Raw genomic sequence first — 18,866 nt, 5'->3', positions numbered from 1 at the left:
CTTGATCATGCTAGGCAAGCACTGAGCTACATCCCCAGTGTCCCCACTCCATTTTGGTATTGGAAATTTGTTGAGAGCCACAGCCAAAGGGGCCCCAGCAAACTTCCAGCTGCCAGCAAACTTCCAGCTGCCGGCTGATGATTGGCTCACAGCGGCCCCAGCAACATCTAGCTGATTGGCTCCTCGGCCCCAGCAACATCTAGCTGATTGGCTCCTCTGCGGTGATGCTCATTGGACTGTTTCCCTGCCCTTTCAGACCACGGAGCTGCTCATTGGGGGACTTTTTTTGGCTCCGCCCACGTGACCCAGCCAATCGGCCTCAAGAGCAGGAGGATTGTGGGAGGTGGAGAGAGGCTTGTGGGGGAGAGAGAGGCTTGTGGAAAGCCGGTGGTGGCAGTTGAGGCTCTGAGGATTTTTCCTGAGAGGCTGTTTTGTTTGGCGTGTGTGGTTCTAAAAATAAAGTTAGTTTCTTTTGACAAGTGGCTCCTGATTGTGCCCAGCCAGACTGCGGCATTTGGTGGCTCGCACGGGGAGCGACTGAGGGTAAGTGAACTGCTCGCCCCTGAGGGCAGGGCAAGAGGATGGGTAGCCATTTTAAGATTCTTCTTTTGTTATTTTGTTTCACTTTTGTTTTAAGTTGCCTGTCCCTGGAGATGTGTAAGATGGAAGAAAAACCGCTCACATCTGAGGAACAGATAGGGAGAAAGGACGGATGGACATTTCAGGAGGCTATTATAATGATTTTGTGTTGTTCCAATTTTGTTTCACTCTGTTTCAGTTTTGTTAGGCGTTATCTTGTTGGGTTGTATTATAGTAGAAATACGGGATCAGAAATTAGTAAAAAACAAACTGAAAGAGTGTTAAGTAAATTGTTAGAGGAAGGAGGCATCTCAGTAAAATCAAGAACAATCAGGGCATACGTTGATACAATACAAAAATGTAGCCCATGGCTTTTTAAGGAGGAGTTGTTAAATATATCACAATGGAACCATCATGGTGAAGATTTAAAAAGAATAGAAAAGAAAAGCCCAGGGACTCTGCCAGTTGGCACATTGCCATTGTGGACGTTCATATCTTGTTTGCTTAGTCCAAAGCCTTCAGTTCAGACAATGGTAGAGGAAGAAGAAGACATAATGATTCAAGTAAAAGAGAAGGTCTCTCAAGTTAGTCAGACAGAGGAAAAGATTCAAGTAAAAGAGAAGGCCTCTCAAGCTAGTCAGACAGAGAAAGAAAGTGTAAAACAGAAAAAGCCATCAGGGGGAAAGTTACAACAGGAGACTGCTACTAACACCTTTCTATCACCAGAGGGTGTAAGTGTCCAACCAACAGCACCACCTCTACAGGAGACTGCTACTAACACCTTTCTATCACCAGAGGACGTAAGTGTCCAACTAACAAGGCCACCTCCATATGCTGGGAGGTCCCCAACCCCCGCAGTTGATAGTTGGGATCCTGAGACAAGATCTCAAATATTAACATGCCCTGTATTTGAGGCAGGAGGGCAGCGATTTTACCAAGTTTTAAATTTCAAAACAGTGAAGCAGCTAAAAGAGGCTGTAACAACCTATGGTCCTCAAGCACCCTTCACTGTAAGCATGGTCGAATCCATTAACAACTTGAACATGACGCCAGCAGATTGGGCTAATATGTGTAAAGCTGTGCTAAATGGAGGACAATACCTGTTATGGAAGGTTGCCAATGAGGAATTTTGCAAGGAGACGGCTAGGCGAAATGCAGCAGCTGGTTATCCTCAGAGAAATCTAGATATGTTGTTAGGAAAGGGACCTTATGAGGATCAGCAGCAACAAATTGCATATGATCCTGGTGTATATGCACAAATTGCTGTAGATGCAATTAAGGCATGGAAGACTTTACAAGGACATGGAGGTTTACAAGGTCAATTATCTAAGGTAATACAAGGAGCTAATGAACCTTATGCTGAATTTGTAGATAGGCTTATTCAAACAGCTACCAGAGTTTTTGGGAATACAGAACAAGCAATGCCATTACTAAAACACCTGGCTTATGAGCAAGCGAATCGTTGGTGCAGAGATATCATTAGACCATGGAAACATGAAGATTTAAACACATATATTAAATTATGTAGAGACATTAATGAACAAGAGCAAGTCGTGGCAGCTGCAGTAAAACAGGCTTTAGATGCCAGAGACATTAATGAACAAGGGCAAATTGTGGCAGCTGCAGTAAAACAGGCTTTAGATGCCAGGCCAAGAACATGCTACAATTGTGAACAAACAGGACATTTTAAAAGGAATTGCCCCATTGGAGGAGGGTTTAACAAAACTAGGTATCAAAGGAGTAGAATACCAGGTATTTGCCCACGATGCCGTAGAGGGAGACATTGGGCTAATGAATGCCGTTCTCAAACCACCATAGAGGGTACTCCATTATCAAAAAACGAACAAGGACCAGGTGTTTATCCACGATATCGTGGAGAAAGGCATCGGGCTCCATTGCCAAAAAATGGACAGGGGGGCCCAATGCTCCGGGGCCCAAAACCACAAATATACGGAGCACTGGAGGAACCCAGCAACCCCATCAGGGTAGTGCCCAGGACACATTGTCCATCAGATCCCTCATCAGACAAACCAGAGGGAGCGCAGGGTTGGACATCTGCGCCTCCGCCAGAGCAGTACTAACTCCAGAGATGGGAGTTCAAATCATTCCCACAGGGGTGAAAGGACCTCTTCCCAAAGGAACAGTAGGCTTATTATTGGGACGCAGCTCTTCTACTCTAAAAGGACTTATGATAAGTCCTGGGGTAATTGATCCCGATTATGAAGGTGAAATAAAAATTATAGCCAGTTCTCCAAAGGGTATATCAGTAATTTCACCAGGAGATAGAATAGCACAGTTACTAATAATACCCAGCCTACATGATAAATTTTCCAGTCGTACTGTAGAAAGAGGTTCCAAGGGATTAGGCTCCACAGGTGTAGATTGGGCTATGCTTTCTTTAAATTTAGATTCTCGCCCCATGCTAAAACTAAATATTCAAGGACATGAATTTAATGGGCTACTGGATACAGGTGCAGACCTTAGCATCATCTCTCGTCAAGAATGGCCAAAACATTGGCCATTACAACAAGCCACTCAAACGCTTCGAGGCCTAGGAGTGGCGACTAATCCCCATAGAAGTGCAATGGTATTAGATTGGAAGGATCCTGAAGGATGTGAAGGAACTATACAGCCATATGTATTGGATCATCTTCCCGTAAATTTATGGGGACGAGATGTCCTAGATCAATTAGGTTTGACATTAACAAATAACATCAACCAAAATGCACCCACTATTATGACTAGACAAGGTTTTAGGAAAGGAAAAAGATTAGAAAAACAAGAACAAGGTATAGCAGCACCAATACAAATAGATCAAGGAACAGACAGACATGGGTTGGATTTTCAGAAAGGGCCACTGAGACAATAAAAATTACTTGGAAATCAGAAAGACCAGTATGGGTTCCTCAGTGGCCCCTGACTAAAGAAAAGATACAAGCAGCCCATGACCTGGTCAAACAACAATTAGCAGAAGGACATATACAACCTTCTGTATCTCCCCATAATACTCCCATTTTTGTCATCAAAAAGAAATCTGGTAAATGGAGATTATTGCAAGATTTAAGAGCCATTAATAATGAGATGGTTATTATGGGACCTGCTCAATCAGGGATTCCTCAATTGTCTGCTTTGCCAAAAACCTGGTATGTTTTAGTTATAGATATTAAAGATTGTTTTTTTTCAATTCCAATTCATCCTGAGGATAGTCCACGTTTTGCATTTACTATCCCTGCACTGAATCATGAAGGTCCTGATCAGAGATATGAATGGAAAGTACTCCCTCAAGGGATGGCTAACAGCCCAACTATGTGTCAAATTTATGTTAACAAAGTAATCCAGCCACTTAGAAATCAAAATCCTGAACTACAAATATTTCACTATATGGATGATGTATTATTAGCACACAAAGATAAAAACACATTGCTAGAATGTTATGCCACACTTACAAACTTATTAAAAAATTATAATCTAGAGATAGCAATAGATAAAGTACAATTAAATTTTCCAATTAATTATTTAGGAGTTCTATTATCCTCAACCATGGTCCGTCCACCAAAAATTCAAATACGAGTAGATCAACTCAAATCACTTAATGACTTTCAAAAGTTATTAGGAGACATAAATTGGATAAGGCCTTATTTAGGTATACCAACAGGAGAGTTGGGACCTTTATTTGATATCCTAAAAGGTCCATCAGATCCAAATTCACCCCGAATGTTAACGCCTGAAGCAAGAAAGGCATTAAAAATCATTGAAACATATATGGAAAATATGCATTTGGATAGAATTGATATAAGTTTGCCTTTATTATTTATTGTACTACCAACAAAAAATATTCCTACAGGAGTATTTTGGCAAGAAGGTCCATTATTATGGATACATTTATCTTATTCTCCTAACACTATTCTTACTAGGTATCCTGAGGCTGTAGGACAATTAATACTCAAAGGAATAAAAGCAGCAAAGGGAGTGTTTGGAATTTCTCCCAATAAAATTATTACTCCATATACTATGAATCAAATTGATGAGTTAGCTAATGAGTTAAATACTTGGGCAATAATCATGTGCAAATCTAATGTTTCATTTGATAACCACTTACCATCTAATCCTTTATTGTCTTTTTGGTCATTGCATCCTGTAATTTTTCCAAAAATGACAAGAAAAACACCTATCATGAATGCTCCAAATATATTCACTGATGGGTCAAATAATGGTACAGCAGCAGTAGTTACCCCTGATCAAACTTTTACATTTTTAGTACCCAAACAATCAGCTCAAAAGGTAGAGCTTAATGCAGTTTTACAAGCTTTTGTGATGTTTAAAGATTCTGTATTTAATTTATTTTCTGATAGTCAGTATGTAGTTAATGCTATAGTATCTCTTGAAGATGCTGGTAGGATTTCCCCTTCTTCTACTGTTTTCTCTTTGCTTTCCACTATACAAAGTCTAATCTGGGACAGAAAAGATCCATTCTTTATAGGACATATCAGGGCACATACAGGATTGCCTGGAGCCCTTAGTTTGGGCAATGATTTAGCAGATAAAACTACACATGACATACATATTTTCTCTACACTAGAAGAAGCTATAAATTTTCATAAAAAGTTCCATGTCAATGCTAATACTTTACAAAAGCGTTTTAAAATAACTAAGGAACAAGCTAGACAAATAATAAAACAATGTCAAAATTGTGTGACCTTTTTACCACAAGTTAATCTTGGAGTCAATCCTAGAGGATTGATACCTAACCATATTTGGCAGATGGACGTCACACACTTGCCAGAATTTGGAAAATTAAAATATTTGCATGTTACAGTTGATACTTCTTCTGGATTTTTGATGGGCTCCCTTCATGCCGGAGAAAAAACTAAAGATGTTATAGCTCATTGCTTACAAAATTTTGCCACTGTGGGTGTTCCAAAACAGTTAAAAACAGATAATGCCCCTGGTTATACTTCTACCTCTTTTAAACAATTTTGCTCAACATTTGGCATTACTCATATAACAGGAATCCCATACAATCCACAGGGACAAGGCATAGTTGAAAGAGCTCATCAAACTATTAAAATGTACTTATTAAAGCAAAAAGAAGGAATTGGGAAGGGGTATATATTCCCCAAAGATAAACTTAAAATAACCCTTTTTACTCTAAACTTTTTAAATTTGGATTCATCAGGACTTAGTGCTGCGGAAAGGCATATGTGTCCAAAAAATGTACATAAGCCCAAGGTACTTTGGAAGGATATTCTAACAGGACAATGGAAAGGTCCTGACCCAGTAATTGTCTGGAGTCGGGGGTCTGTTTGTGTGTTTCCACAGGGAGAACAGCAGCCGATTTGGATTCCAGAGAGATTAACCAAGGTCCTGACCCAGTGATTGTCTGGAGTCGGGGGTCTGTTTATGTGTTTCCACAGGGAGAACAGCAGCCGATTTGGATTCCAGAAAGATTAACTAAAGCGATTTCTACAGACCAAAAAGAAGATGATTTGGCTCAAATCCATAACAACTGATATCCAAAACTCCAGTTTGGCTATTCTTACATCTGCAACAGAACCAGGATGCTTTTTTCAATATCTATTTTATTATTGCCCTTTGCCATATCATGAAGTTCTATTTTGTTTTTTGAGCTCATACAGACCTAGGTTAATGTTTTGCTGATCAGTTCTATTTTTTGACTATAGAGTTTTTAAACATTGCAATGGAGATTTCACCTGTAAAAAGTTATAAGGCCTTTACTATAATGTTATGTGTTGTATGTATTATATTATGTGTGCACACTTGTGTTTTGTGTTATATGTTTGAATGTATGTATGTCCATATATCATATATGATGAGCGCTCATGATAAAATGGATCCAAATATTTTTTTTTAATTCACGTGATTTAAATGGTTTAATTTAATTGGGTAAACAGCTGTTAAAGATTGTTTTAATATGTGAACACAAAAGAAGGTTAACAGATCTGTTTGTTTACTTTCACCTTTCCTTTTCATTATATTTAATAATTCTCTTAAAGACAATGTAAATTGTTAAGAAAATTGTTTTCTTTTAGTGCCTTCTGTAATGTTACATAATTTTTTCTTTAGCCATTATTGCCAGAATTCCTATCTTCATCCCAGTGCCGGTGAAGACAATGTAAATTGTTAAGAAAATTGTTTTCTTTTAGTGCCTTCTGTAATGTTACATAATTTTTTCTTTAGCCATTATTGCCAGAATTCCTATCTTCATCCCAGTGCTGGTGAAGTCAAAGATAAAACCAATCTACAGCTTCTACAATAGCCATCACTGAACTGCTTGCAGAACTTGCCTGGACACATTGTGAGCTCACCTGTATGCATTGTGAACTATCTGTTGGTGCAGCGACTTGTGGTAGTGTTGGGGTATTTTTGCTGATGATGTCACCGGTGGTACAATTTTTCAAAGGAGCCCTCAATTGGCTTAATGTCATGGCATTTTGCATCCTCCTCTACTAGTGATGGTCTAAAATTTGGGGGCCAACAGAGGTGAGGCAAAGAACCTCACCCCCCCACTGGTGCAAAGGCCTATCCACAAGTATAGCTGTATGCTGGACCGGTAGTCAGTGACGGGTATGATCCAATTGCAGTGGTACCAACCTAAGACAGGAGGCTGACGCCTAGAGGTCAGTTCATCCGATGACGGGTAAGGACCATATGTTGAATTGGACTGCCTAACAGACACGGTCCCTAAGCCACATGCTTGTTGTTTAAACAGAGAGGGGGAGATGTTGAGAGCCACAGCCAAAGGGGCCCCAGCAAACTTCCAGCTGCCAGCAAACTTCCAGCTGCCGGCTGATGATTGGCTCACAGCGGCCCCAGCAACATCTAGCTGATTGGCTCCTCTGCGGTGATGCTCATTGGGCTGTTTCCCTGCCCTTTCAGACCACGGAGCTGCTCATTGGGGGACTTTTTTGGCTCCGCCCACGTGACCCAGCCAATCGGCCTCAAGAGCAGGAGGATTGTGGGAGGTGGAGAGAAGCTTGTGTGGGAGAGAGAGGCTTGTGGAAAGCCGGTGGTGGCAGTTGAGGCTCTGAGGATTTTTCCTGAGAGGCTGTTTTGTTTGGCGTGTGTGGTTCTAAAAATAAAGTTAGTTTCTTTTGACAAGTGGCTCCTGATTGTGCCCAGCCAGACTGCGGCAGAAATTGAACCTGGGATGCTTTATTACTGAGCCACCTCCCTGGTTCTTTTTTATTTTCTATTTTGAGACATCATCTTTCTAAGTTTCTGAGGATCTTGCTAAGTTATTGAGTCTGTCCTCGAACTTGTGATCCTCTTGCCTCAGTCTCCTTAGTGTCACAGTATCTGCTCACAGCTTTTAAATTTTATTTTGAAAATGGAGTCTTACTAAGTTTCCCAGACTGGCCTTGAATTTGATACTCCTGCCCTAGCCTCCTGATTAGGTTATGGTTGCAGGTGATCCCCACCATACCCAGCTATGGAGTCTAAGCTAGATAGGAAAATAGAACAAAGTTGAGAAGAGGTGAATAGGTGAAAAGTAGAAGGATCAAGATATTTTAAGGACAAAGCAAGGTGTAGTGAGTGAGTGCTGGAAGTATATACTTGTGGTCAGAGAGAGTGATGTATAAATTTCATATTCCAGAGATGAAGCAATTGCTCTTTGTTGACAATATCTGGGGGATGGCCATGGAAGTTGGTAGCTGAAATAGGAGTGGAGGTAATAGTGTTGGAAGATGAGAAGATCAAAGAACTAAGAGCCCAGGATGTTGGGCCTCCATGTTGATGCTGATACCACATAGTATATTGGCAGGACTTAGGGTAAAATGAATCTGTGAGTAGGTTCTTCAGTGGTAAAAGGGGGGTTTATTGAGGAAATGGGTACTGGCAGTGATGAAAAAGAATAGAAAGTACATAGTATGAAACTGAGAGGAATGGGAGATCTTACACAAAGGTAGAGGAGAGGTGATCTTATCTCACTGGAGGGTGAGGGTGATATCTGCTCACAGTGCTGCCCTGAGTTATGAGAGGATCTTGGGGAACTTAGAGCTTCTGTTTGCAAGGCAAGAGCTTCCACTTGCAAGGTGTACAATGCTTCTTAGACTTTCTGTGGCAAAGGATCCAGGGTATTTTTTTCTTTATTTCTGGTCTATAATAGACCAATCCTTTTCCAAAATAAATTTTTTACTTAGCTAATATTTTTGTTCATACTATTTTTCTATCACTTATTGATTACTTACTGTGTGCCAGATTGTGCTATATACTTTCGTGATTGAGTCTTTAAAGAAAACCCCTCAAAGTTTATATTGATAGCCACAATTTTTTTTTTTTAAATATTTATTGTTTTAGTTTTCGGCGGACAAACATCTTTGTTTGTATGTGGTGCTGAGGATCGAACCCGGGCCGCACGCATGCCAGGCGAGCGTGCTACCGCTTGAGCCACATCCCCAGCCCCTTGATAGCCACAATTTATTGATAAGCTATAGGTTTACAGACACAGGATTATTATTTGGGAATATTGTGGTGTGTTGGGATCTTGATCCCAGACAGTGTATGAGCATGGTCTAATTTCATTGTAGAGATAGAAAATACAAATAAAAAGCAAGAAATAATCACTCATAAACATTATTAACTATAAAATATTTTTAGTGCTTTTCATTTAATAAAGGATCTCAATAGTTTAAAATTTGGATTATATGTTGATTGTTGATTGTATGTTGATTTTGTGGCACTGGGGATTGAACTGAGGGACTCACACATTCTAGGCAAGTGCTCTACCACTGTTTTATATGCCCAGCCCTCTGCTATATGTTGAAAAAGTATTTTGGATATATTGGGTATATAATTAAATAAAATACTATTAAAATTAATTACCTTGTTTCTTTTTACCTTTTAAATGTGGCTATTTAGAACACGTAAAATTACATATTTGGTTCATATTTCTGTGGATAGAATCTCTTCTAGCTTTGACTATTTTAAGTCTTAATGAAGCTTTACTGTGTGTAGCTTTGTCATAATTATTTTAGATCAGAAGAAATTTTGCATTGATGAAAATGTTTCATAATCTGTTCAGTATGGTAGCAACTAACTACATGTGGCCACGGAACACTTGAAATGTAGCTAGTGTGATAGAGGAACTGCATTTTATTTTTTTAATTTATTATTTTTTTTGTTTTTGTGGTGCTGGGGATTGAACTCAGGTCTTTGTGCATGTGGGGCAAGCACTCTACCAATCCCCAGCCCTTGTATTTTGTTTTATTTTAAAATTTTTGTTGTTGTTGTAGATGGACAGTATGCCTTTATTTTATTTGTTTCATTTTTATGTGGTGCTAGTGATTGAACCCAGTGACTCACACATGCTAGGTGCCCTGCCACTGAGCTACAGCCCAGCCCAAGGAACTGCATTTTAAATTTACTTAATTTTAATTAAATGTAAATAGTCATATGTACTAATAGCTACCATGCTGACAAGCTACTGTACTGAGCAACACTGTTCTATACGTTATAAAAATAAGATTTTTATAAACCTTGGCCGTTTTTTTCTTTTTCAGTTGTGTTGGAGTTGAAGAGGAGAAGGCTGCTGACATTGACCTGTACCACTGCCCCAACTGTGAGGTCTTACATGGTCCCTCCATTAGTAAGTAGATCTTAGAGTTTCCATCAGAAGTTGGTCTAAAGGAGGGAGAGAACAAAGGAAGCTTGGGAGGGTGATTGCCTTTGTCTGAGTGCTTCAGATTCATCATCTTTAGGAAATAGCAGAAACCTGTGCAGGTCAGCAGCTACTGCAACAAGAGGACGGAAATGTATAGCTTTACCTGCCTTCCTTCCCAGGGATTGCCCAGAGAAAGCACCCATCTTCACTAGGAACTTTCCTGAGTCTGAGAGCCTCATTGACTCCTGATACTTTTTGGGGTTGATAGACAGGAAGAGAGGAAGAATCTGTTGAGGACTTTGTTCTTGGAATCATAGATCACGGCCACTCTGACTCATGATCTCGTGTCTTTTTCTGGCTTAGTGAAAAAACGCCGTGGATCTTCAAAAGGGCATGATACACACAAGGGGAAGCCAGTGAAGACTGGGAGTCCTATGTTCATTCGAGAACTCCGCAGTAGGACTTTTGACAGGTGAGGACCATAGGGCTCTGGGAGGCTGGAACCCATCTCTTCTCAACTTTTCCAATGTCTGTGCTATTAGGTGTCACCCCATTCATGGACATTTTCTGGGCTCCTTAAGTTCCCTCTGGGGAGGAAATTTCTGTTTTGGTCAGTTTCTGAGAAATAATAGCTAAAGTTTAATTTGATGTGCACAATATATTGTAGTCCACTTATGAAATTTGTCCTAGCATGTGCAATACCCTAAGTTCAGTCCCCACCACTGCAAATAAACATACAAGAATGTGCAGTAATTGGAAGGTAGTATTCCCAGAAGTCAGAAGATGATATTTATATGCCCCCACAAAGTGTTAGAACCGGCTGGAAGGAATCTTAAAAATAAGTAAATTTAATTCTCTCATTGTAGAGAAGGAAAAACTTTGTTTTTGGTACTAGGGATTAATTGCTGCTTATAATGAACTCTTATCAGATTCCTAACCATGACCATTCTAAGTCTTTTTTCATCCACAGACCTTTGTTATTGTTGTTGTTGTTAATGTTATGAGGATTGAACCCAGTGGTTATACCCCTGAGCTATATCCCAGCCCCCTTTTTTAATTATGAGACAGCGTTTTGCTAAGTTGCTTAGGGCATTGCTAAGTTGTTGAGGCTGGTCTTGAACTTCAAAACTTACTGCCTTAGCCTATTGAGTTGCTGGGACTATAGGTATGCACTACCACACTGGACAGAGAAGAGGAAACATTTTAAAAATAAAAATTTTTGAGTTGTCATCTATTTCTTTTTCAATCAAAAAGAAGTTTCTTTTTCCTTTTTTTATTGAGCTGCTTTATTAAAAATAGATTAAATAATTTATGAATTGAGCAAAGATAATGAGTTAAAAGTTAATGAATGAAGAACTCTTTTATTTGTTTTTTTGGAGGGGGCATTTTCAGGTTTTCTGTGATTGAAGTGTTATTTAGGATTAAGTATTATTTTTTTTCATCTTAATATTATTATTTTTTAATTTTTTTTAAAGGCCTGTGAGTCTCTTCTCCACCCCAGACCTCTTAGGTCCTTTCTAAGTCATTTAATATCTTGTGAATTATTTAAAAAATAACCTTGCATATATGTTTCTTTTTCTTTTCTTCTTTGTATAAACCAGGGATTGAACCAGTGGCACTTAATCACTCAGCCACATCCCTGGTTCTTTTTAGTTTTTATTTTGAAAGGGGTCTTGCTGAGGGCCTTGCTGAGTTGCTGAGCCTGGCTTTGAACTTGTGATCCTCCTGCCTCAGCCTCCACGCTGCTGGGATTGCAGGCATGTGCTAATGTGCTCAGCTCTTTTCATTTTTGGACACAAATGGAAACCATATATTCATCTTCCTTTTTTTAACTTAAACTATATATCTTGGAGATAAATCCATAACGGCAAATACTGATGTTCTTCATTCTTTTTAAGGCTATTTAGTATTACATTATTTGGATACAACATTTATTTAACTAGTTCTCTATTGATGAACATTTAAGTTGTGCAGATATTTTGGTATTAGAAAAATACTTCTGTGAATATCTATGTACTTAAAATTTTTGCATATGTGAACATATATGTAGATTTACTGTCTTTCAGTGAAATTGTTAGGTCAAAGAGGATGGGCTTTAAAATTTTAAATGTTGCCATTTTTTTTCATTGTGTTTGCACCATTTCATACTCCCACAGACAATGTGTTAAGGGTGCTGATTTCCCTATATCCTACCCAACATTATTTATTATCAAACTATTTTTGCCCTTCTGATAAGATACAATGAAATATTTTTGTTTCTACTTGTATTACTTTAATTATGAAGGAGGTAAATGGATTTTTGTACATTTATATGTCATCTTTATTTCTTTTTTAAATATTTATTTTTTAGTTGTAGTTGGACACAATACCTTTATTTTATTTATTTATTTTTATGTGGTTCTGAGGATTGAACCCAGGGCCTCACATGTGTTTTTGAGCTCTCTACCGCTGAGCCACAATCCCAGCCCTCATCTTTATTTCTTTGTCTGGTAACCATCTGCTTATATTGATAATTTTTCAATTGTTTTACTGTTTCTTAGTAATTTATTACAGCTTTCCTTGAAGAAATTTTTAATTTCTTATTTAGTTAAATTTGTTTATTACTAATTTTAGTGACTACTGGGTCTTGGCGCTCTCATGGTTTTTCCACTATCCTTATGGCTTTAGTTTTTGCAATTTAATCTTTGGGCCACTTAGAGTTAGATAGATATTAAGCTCTTAATATGTTTGTCCTAACACAACTTGTCAAATAGTCTATTATCTTTTTTTTTTTTTTTTGTGGTGCTGGGGATTGAACCCAGGGTCTTGTGCCCACTAAGCACATGCTCTGCTACTGAGGTACATCCCCAGCTAGTCTATTATCCTTTTTTGTTAGTACCAGGGATTGAACTCAGGGGCACTCAACCACTGAGCCACATCCCTAGCCTTATTATGTATTTTATTTAGAGACAGGGTGTCACTGAGTTGCTTAGCACCTCGCTTTTGCTGAGGTTGGCTTTGAACTTGATTCTCCTCTCCTAGCCTACCAAGCTTTTGGGATTATAAGTGTGCATCAGCATGCCAGGCTTAAGTCTTTTATCTTTTTACCAGCATGTTCTTTTTAAAACTCCTGTTGGGCTGGGATTGTGGCTCAGTCGTTGAGCACTTGTTTAGCACACTTGAGGCCCTGGGTTCAATCATCAGCACCACATAAAAGTAAATAAATAAAATAAAGGTATAAAAATATTTTTAAAAAAGAAAAACTCTTGTTCCTTGCTAATTAAGAATGTTGAGAAAATACTCTCATTGGCTAATGTTTTAAATGGAATGCTGTTGCTCTGGGTTAAAACAAATCAGCTAATTTTATTAGACGTGTCTTTTCTTCCTAGGCAGGCTGTTCCTGATTTCTTCTTTTGTCATCCAGAGAAAAGCACCCTATTGACTGGATATTCCTGAACTTTGCCAATGACCTTATCTTTAGCCTTGGACAGGTTGTTTCTTCCCTGGCACATGAGGTTTATGCCATTAGTCACCAGTTCATATGAGGCTCCCCGGGGATGACCCCACTCTTTGAGTAATAGCTTCCCATGAGGCCTTTAGTGAGCCCAGCCTCAGACTCAAGATTTCTTTCCTGTGGCCCACAGCTCAGATGAAGTAATTCTGAAGCCCACTGGAAATCAGTTGACTGTGGAATTCCTGGAAGAGAATAGCTTCAGTGTACCCATCCTGGTCTTGAAGAAGGATGGGTTGGGAATGACACTGCCCTCGCCATCATTCACTGTGAGGGATGTGGAACACTATGTTGGTAAGACACTGCAGATACTCTTAACTGACATATTCCACTCTTACCAAGATCTATGTCCCTTTCCCTCCAATCCACCTTTTGCATTTACTTTCTAGTCATCTTGGGCATCTGAATAGCTTGCCTGGAGTCATTCTTGGGTAAAGCTAGAGCCAAAATCTTAAGTTTCCTCTTTTTTCCTCTTAATAGACCACAAAAATTAGGTTGAGCCCCATTTTTGCCTGTGGAATTTTAGGGATCATGGCTTTATTGTCCTCGGTTGAGATAAGTGTCTTTGACTCTTACCCTCATATGCCAGTTGTTACTCTGGACATGATTTTGGGGGGATAGAAGAAGAAAATGAGGAAATAGGGCCAAGGAAGGTAGGATGTACTCTGTGTGGAACTCTGTGTCGGGTAGTTTCATAGTCCTAACAAACCTGGACCCACCACATAGGTCTACAGTAAGTGTAAGTGATGTATTCCTACCTTACCTCCTTAATGCACATACACACACGTGCATACATATATACATCATTCAAGGACAGAAGTTTTGAGTAAAAGGCCATATGCTTGTGATAAACCAGTGAGTCTTCCCCTTTCCTTGATTTCACTTGGTACAGAACCAATCTCTTTACTCTAGGTTCTGACAAGGAGATTGATGTGATTGATGTGGCCCGTCAGGCTGACTGCAAGATGAAGCTTGGTGATTTTGTGAAATATTATTACAGCGGGAAGAGGGAGAAAGTCCTCAATGTCATTAGTTTGGAATTCTCTGATACCAGGTAGGAGGGCAAGTGTAACAAAAAAAAAAAAAAAAAAAAAAAAAAGAAAGAAAAGAAAAAAACTGGAGCCTGCAGCATGTAAATAAAAAATGCTGCTGATGCAAATGCTAGATTTAACTCTTATTTTGTTTTTATTATTATTTTGTCACTGGGGATTGAACACAGGAATACTTCACCACTTTATATTCTCAGTCCTTTTTGCTTTTTATTTTGAGGCAGGGTCTCACTAAGTTCCTCAGGCTAGCCTTGACTTATGATCCTCCTGTCTTAGCCTCCCAAGTTGCTGGGATTAGCTTAAGTCTTTATTTTTAAATAATTTTATTTTCATAGAAAAGTTAAAAAAAAACAAAGGGAAGATTTCCTGTGTATTCTCCACCCAAATTCCCCAAATGTTACCATTTCATTATATTTTTCTCTTTAAATCAAGCATAATAAAATGTGTGTATGTGTGTATATATGTATACACATACACTTTCTGAGAACTTGAGAGTAGTTTCAGACATAGTGTCCTTTATCTCTAATAATTCAGTATGTAGTTCTTAAAAGCAAAGGTATTCTCTTATATAATCACAGTATAGTTATCAAATGAGGAAATTAACATTGATATAACACTATTAGCTAATCTACAGGGCTGTCAAATTTCTCCAGTTGTACAGTAGATATTTTTAGTTTTGCTTTCCTATGTTGAAATTTATTATTGTGAAATACTTGTTAAACAATAAAGCTATGGGAATATCTTTATGATAGTGGGTTTTTGTTTATTTTTTGCTAAATCATCTATCTGGTGATTATCCAGGCAAAACACAATTAGGAAATAAAATGTTCTTCCAACAGATAATCACCTAACATATAATCTTCCAGAAGTCCTTGGGCGATTACTGAACTTTTAAACTTTTATTAGCTTTGATTGCAGATGTGAGAAGGAACACTCTGTAAATGGCATTTGAAGGCAAATTCAATTTTCTTCTCATCAGTAATATGGCCTTATACTCTCCTAGGGTTAGTAGTATTGATCTACTCATCTACAGAGGCCATTTTTCATTTGGCATCATATCTAAAATGGGAGCACTTGGTGTACATTTGTCCTAACTTGAGCAGTTTTGTTCAAAATGCCCCTTTCAGATTGTTTCTGTCAAATTTGTAGAAACGAAAAAGTGCACAAAGGACTTTTGAAGTTTTCCAAATTCATATAAAAATGATGGTTGATGGATCTAGGAAAGAACCCTGACATCTTGCCATAGTCATGGAGTATGGGAGAGAGAATAGGTTTTTGGAACACCTCCAAAGGACTTTTCTGGCAACTCAGGGGGTATTTTTGGCCCTTCAACTTCTTTTTGTTTCAGGGTGAGAAGATTTTCTACCTGATCCGCCCAACAAATGCTAATCTGACTCTCTTTGAGTGCTGGAGCAGCTCCTCTAATCAGAACGAGATGTTCTTTGGGGACCAGGTGGACAAGTGCTACAAGTGTTCCGTGAAGCAAGGACAGACACTTTTCATTCCTACAGGTCTTTCCTGGGCTCCTATGGGGGAGGTTTGGGGAAGTTGTAAAGAACAGAGCTGTGGCACCATAGTCAGTTTCTTCCCATAATGTATTATCCTGATTATATGGTATATCTCTCTCATACCAGCTGAAGGCTGAGAACTAGACCTCAGGAAAATTCATGTGGTGGCCAGTAAGCAGCATGGTTGCTTGGGGGAGGTTGCAGATAGAGGGGTTAGGATGGGTGTCCAGGAGGAGGCTGGTGGAGTTCTTTGCATTGGGTTAATGTCAGTTTGCTAGACAGAGAACAGGCTTCTCTCTGCTCCCAGTATAGGAATAGTGACTGGAAGGCTTATAGTCTAGTCAATAAATTAGAATAACCTGTGCTGAGGGTGGAACATTTTTCCTTAAACAATATATATCTGGCTTTTACTTATAGAATTCTTAAATCTGAGATGGGATCTGAGTTTGTGTTTTTTTGAAATAATTTCCCAGTTGTCTCAATTAGGGGAGAATTGACATCTTCACTTGATTAAGTCTTTCATGAACACAAACATCTCTTCATTTATTTAGATATCTCATGTCTTATATAATCACAATTATTGTGAAAATTTTTTGAAGTTGGTCTTTGGTAAAACTCTCTAGTGAAATCACACGGACCTGAAGATTTCTTTTTTGGGGAACTCTTTAGTATTCAATTTCTGTAATATTTATAAGGCCATTGAAATTGTCTATTTCATGTTAGATGAGTTGCGGTAATCTATGCTTTTCAAGGAATTGGCCTATTCTATATTTTTAAATTTTTTTTGCAGCACTGAGGATAGAATATCTCAAGTACATAATCTACCACTGAACTATGCCTCCAACCTTTTTTTTTTAAAGAGAGAGTGAGAGAGGAGAGAGAGAAAGAGAATTTTAATATTTATTTTTTAGTTATCGGCGGATACAACATCTTTGTTTTGTATGTGGTGCTGAGGATCGAACCCGGGCCGCACGCATGCCAGGCGAGCGCGCTACTGCTTGAGCCACATCCCCAGCCCCCCTCCAACCTTATTGTATCTGAATTGTCAAATTTATGTGCATAGGCCAGGTATGGTGCTATGTGCCAGGTACTCGGAAGGCTGACGCTGGAGTATTGCTGCTCATGAATTTTTTTAAAATATATTTTTTAGTTGGAGATGGACACAATACCTTTAATTTATTTATTTGTTTTTATGTGGTTCTGAGGATCGAACCCAGTGCCTCACACATTCTAGGCAAGTTCTCTACCACTGAGCTACAACTCCAGCCTTGAGCTCTCATGAGTTTGAGACCAGCATGTGTAACATAGTGAGACTACACCTCAAAAAATTTTCCTTATAATTTATGTGTATATAGTTGTTCATAGTATTACCTTTTTGATGTCTTCCAGATCTATCCTCTGTTTCCTTCCTGATATTATTTGTGCCTTCTCTTTTATTTGCATTAATCTTGTTAGAGTTGGTCTATTTCATTGATCTTTTTAAGAACCACCATTTGTTTCATTTATCTTTTCCAATTTTATTGATTTCTGCTTCTATCTTTATTTTTCCTTTCCTCTGCTTGCTTTGGATTTACTTTCCTCTCCTTTTTCTAGTCTTAATATGGGAGCTTAGATGATTGAAGACTTTCCTTCTTTTTTTTTAAATATTTTTTACTTGTCTATGGGCCTTCATTTTTTCTTATTTACATGTGATGCTAGGGATTGAATCCAGTGCCTCACACATGCTAGGCAAGCGCTCTAGCACTGAGCCACCACCCTAGCCCCTTTTCTGATGTAAGCATTTAGTGCTATAAATTTCCCTCTCAGTACTGATTTAGCTGTGTCACATATTTTGATATGTTGTATTTTTATTTTAATTTAGTTAAATTTGCTTTTGATAAAAAAATTGAGATATAATTCACATAGCATAAAATTTACTACTCTAAAGGGTACAGTTCAGTTGCTGAGGCAGGCTTTGAACTTGCAATCCTCCTGCCTCAGTCTTCCTGAGCGTGCCACCATGCCTGGCAGCAGTCACTTAATATTCCTCCCTCCTCCCAGCCTTTGGCAACTACTTTTGTACTTCCTTTGTGTATGAATTTTCTCCCTTGACTATTTCACATAAATGGAATCATGTAATATGTTATCTTTTGTCTCTAGTCTCTTTCACTAAGCATGTTTTCAAAGTTCATCCATGTTGTAGTATGGGTTTATAGTTTATGGGTTTATAGTTATGTTTATGGGTTCATGTTATAGTTCTTTGTTCTTTTGAATAGCTAAGTAATATTCTACAGTGTGGGGTTTGCCATATTTTGTTTATCCATTCATCAGTTGATAGTTGAATTTTTGTATGATGCTGAGGATCGAACTCAGAGTGCTCTACTGCTGAGCTATATTCCCAGCTCCACCATTTTTTTGATTTATGAATAATGTTGCTATGAATATTCATGTATAAGTTATTGTGACAGCATAACAGGTTGAGAATTTCTATTCTGAAAATATGAATTCTAAAACGATCTATAATCTGAAACTTTTTAAAATGTGTGTGTGTGGTGCTGGAGATTGAACCTGGGGTTTTATGTATGGAAGGCAAGCACTATACCACTGAGCCACAACTCTAAAATCTGAAACTTTTTGAG

General features: G+C 38.5%; 1 protein-coding gene across 1 annotated transcript in view; it reads left to right on the top strand.

Annotated features, from left to right (window-relative positions):
• Window positions 1–18,866, top strand: part of Phf8 (PHD finger protein 8) — a 93,997-nt gene that overhangs the window by 26,668 nt on the left and 48,463 nt on the right. The window contains exons 2-6 of the mRNA XM_048796696.1: window positions 10,101–10,186; window positions 10,565–10,673; window positions 13,825–13,985; window positions 14,604–14,746; window positions 15,987–16,251. Of these exons, the coding sequence (XP_048652653.1) occupies window positions 10,101–10,186; window positions 10,565–10,673; window positions 13,825–13,985; window positions 14,604–14,746; window positions 15,987–16,251 (764 nt within the window). The remainder of the gene's footprint in view (window positions 1–10,100; window positions 10,187–10,564; window positions 10,674–13,824; window positions 13,986–14,603; window positions 14,747–15,986; window positions 16,252–18,866) is intronic.

This window comes from Marmota marmota, unplaced genomic scaffold, assembly GCF_001458135.2.
Source record: "Marmota marmota marmota unplaced genomic scaffold, marMar, whole genome shotgun sequence".
Taxonomy (NCBI): domain Eukaryota; kingdom Metazoa; phylum Chordata; class Mammalia; order Rodentia; family Sciuridae; genus Marmota; species Marmota marmota.
The sequence above is the reverse complement of the archived record's forward strand: the minus strand, read 5'-3'. Positions and strand labels throughout refer to the sequence as shown.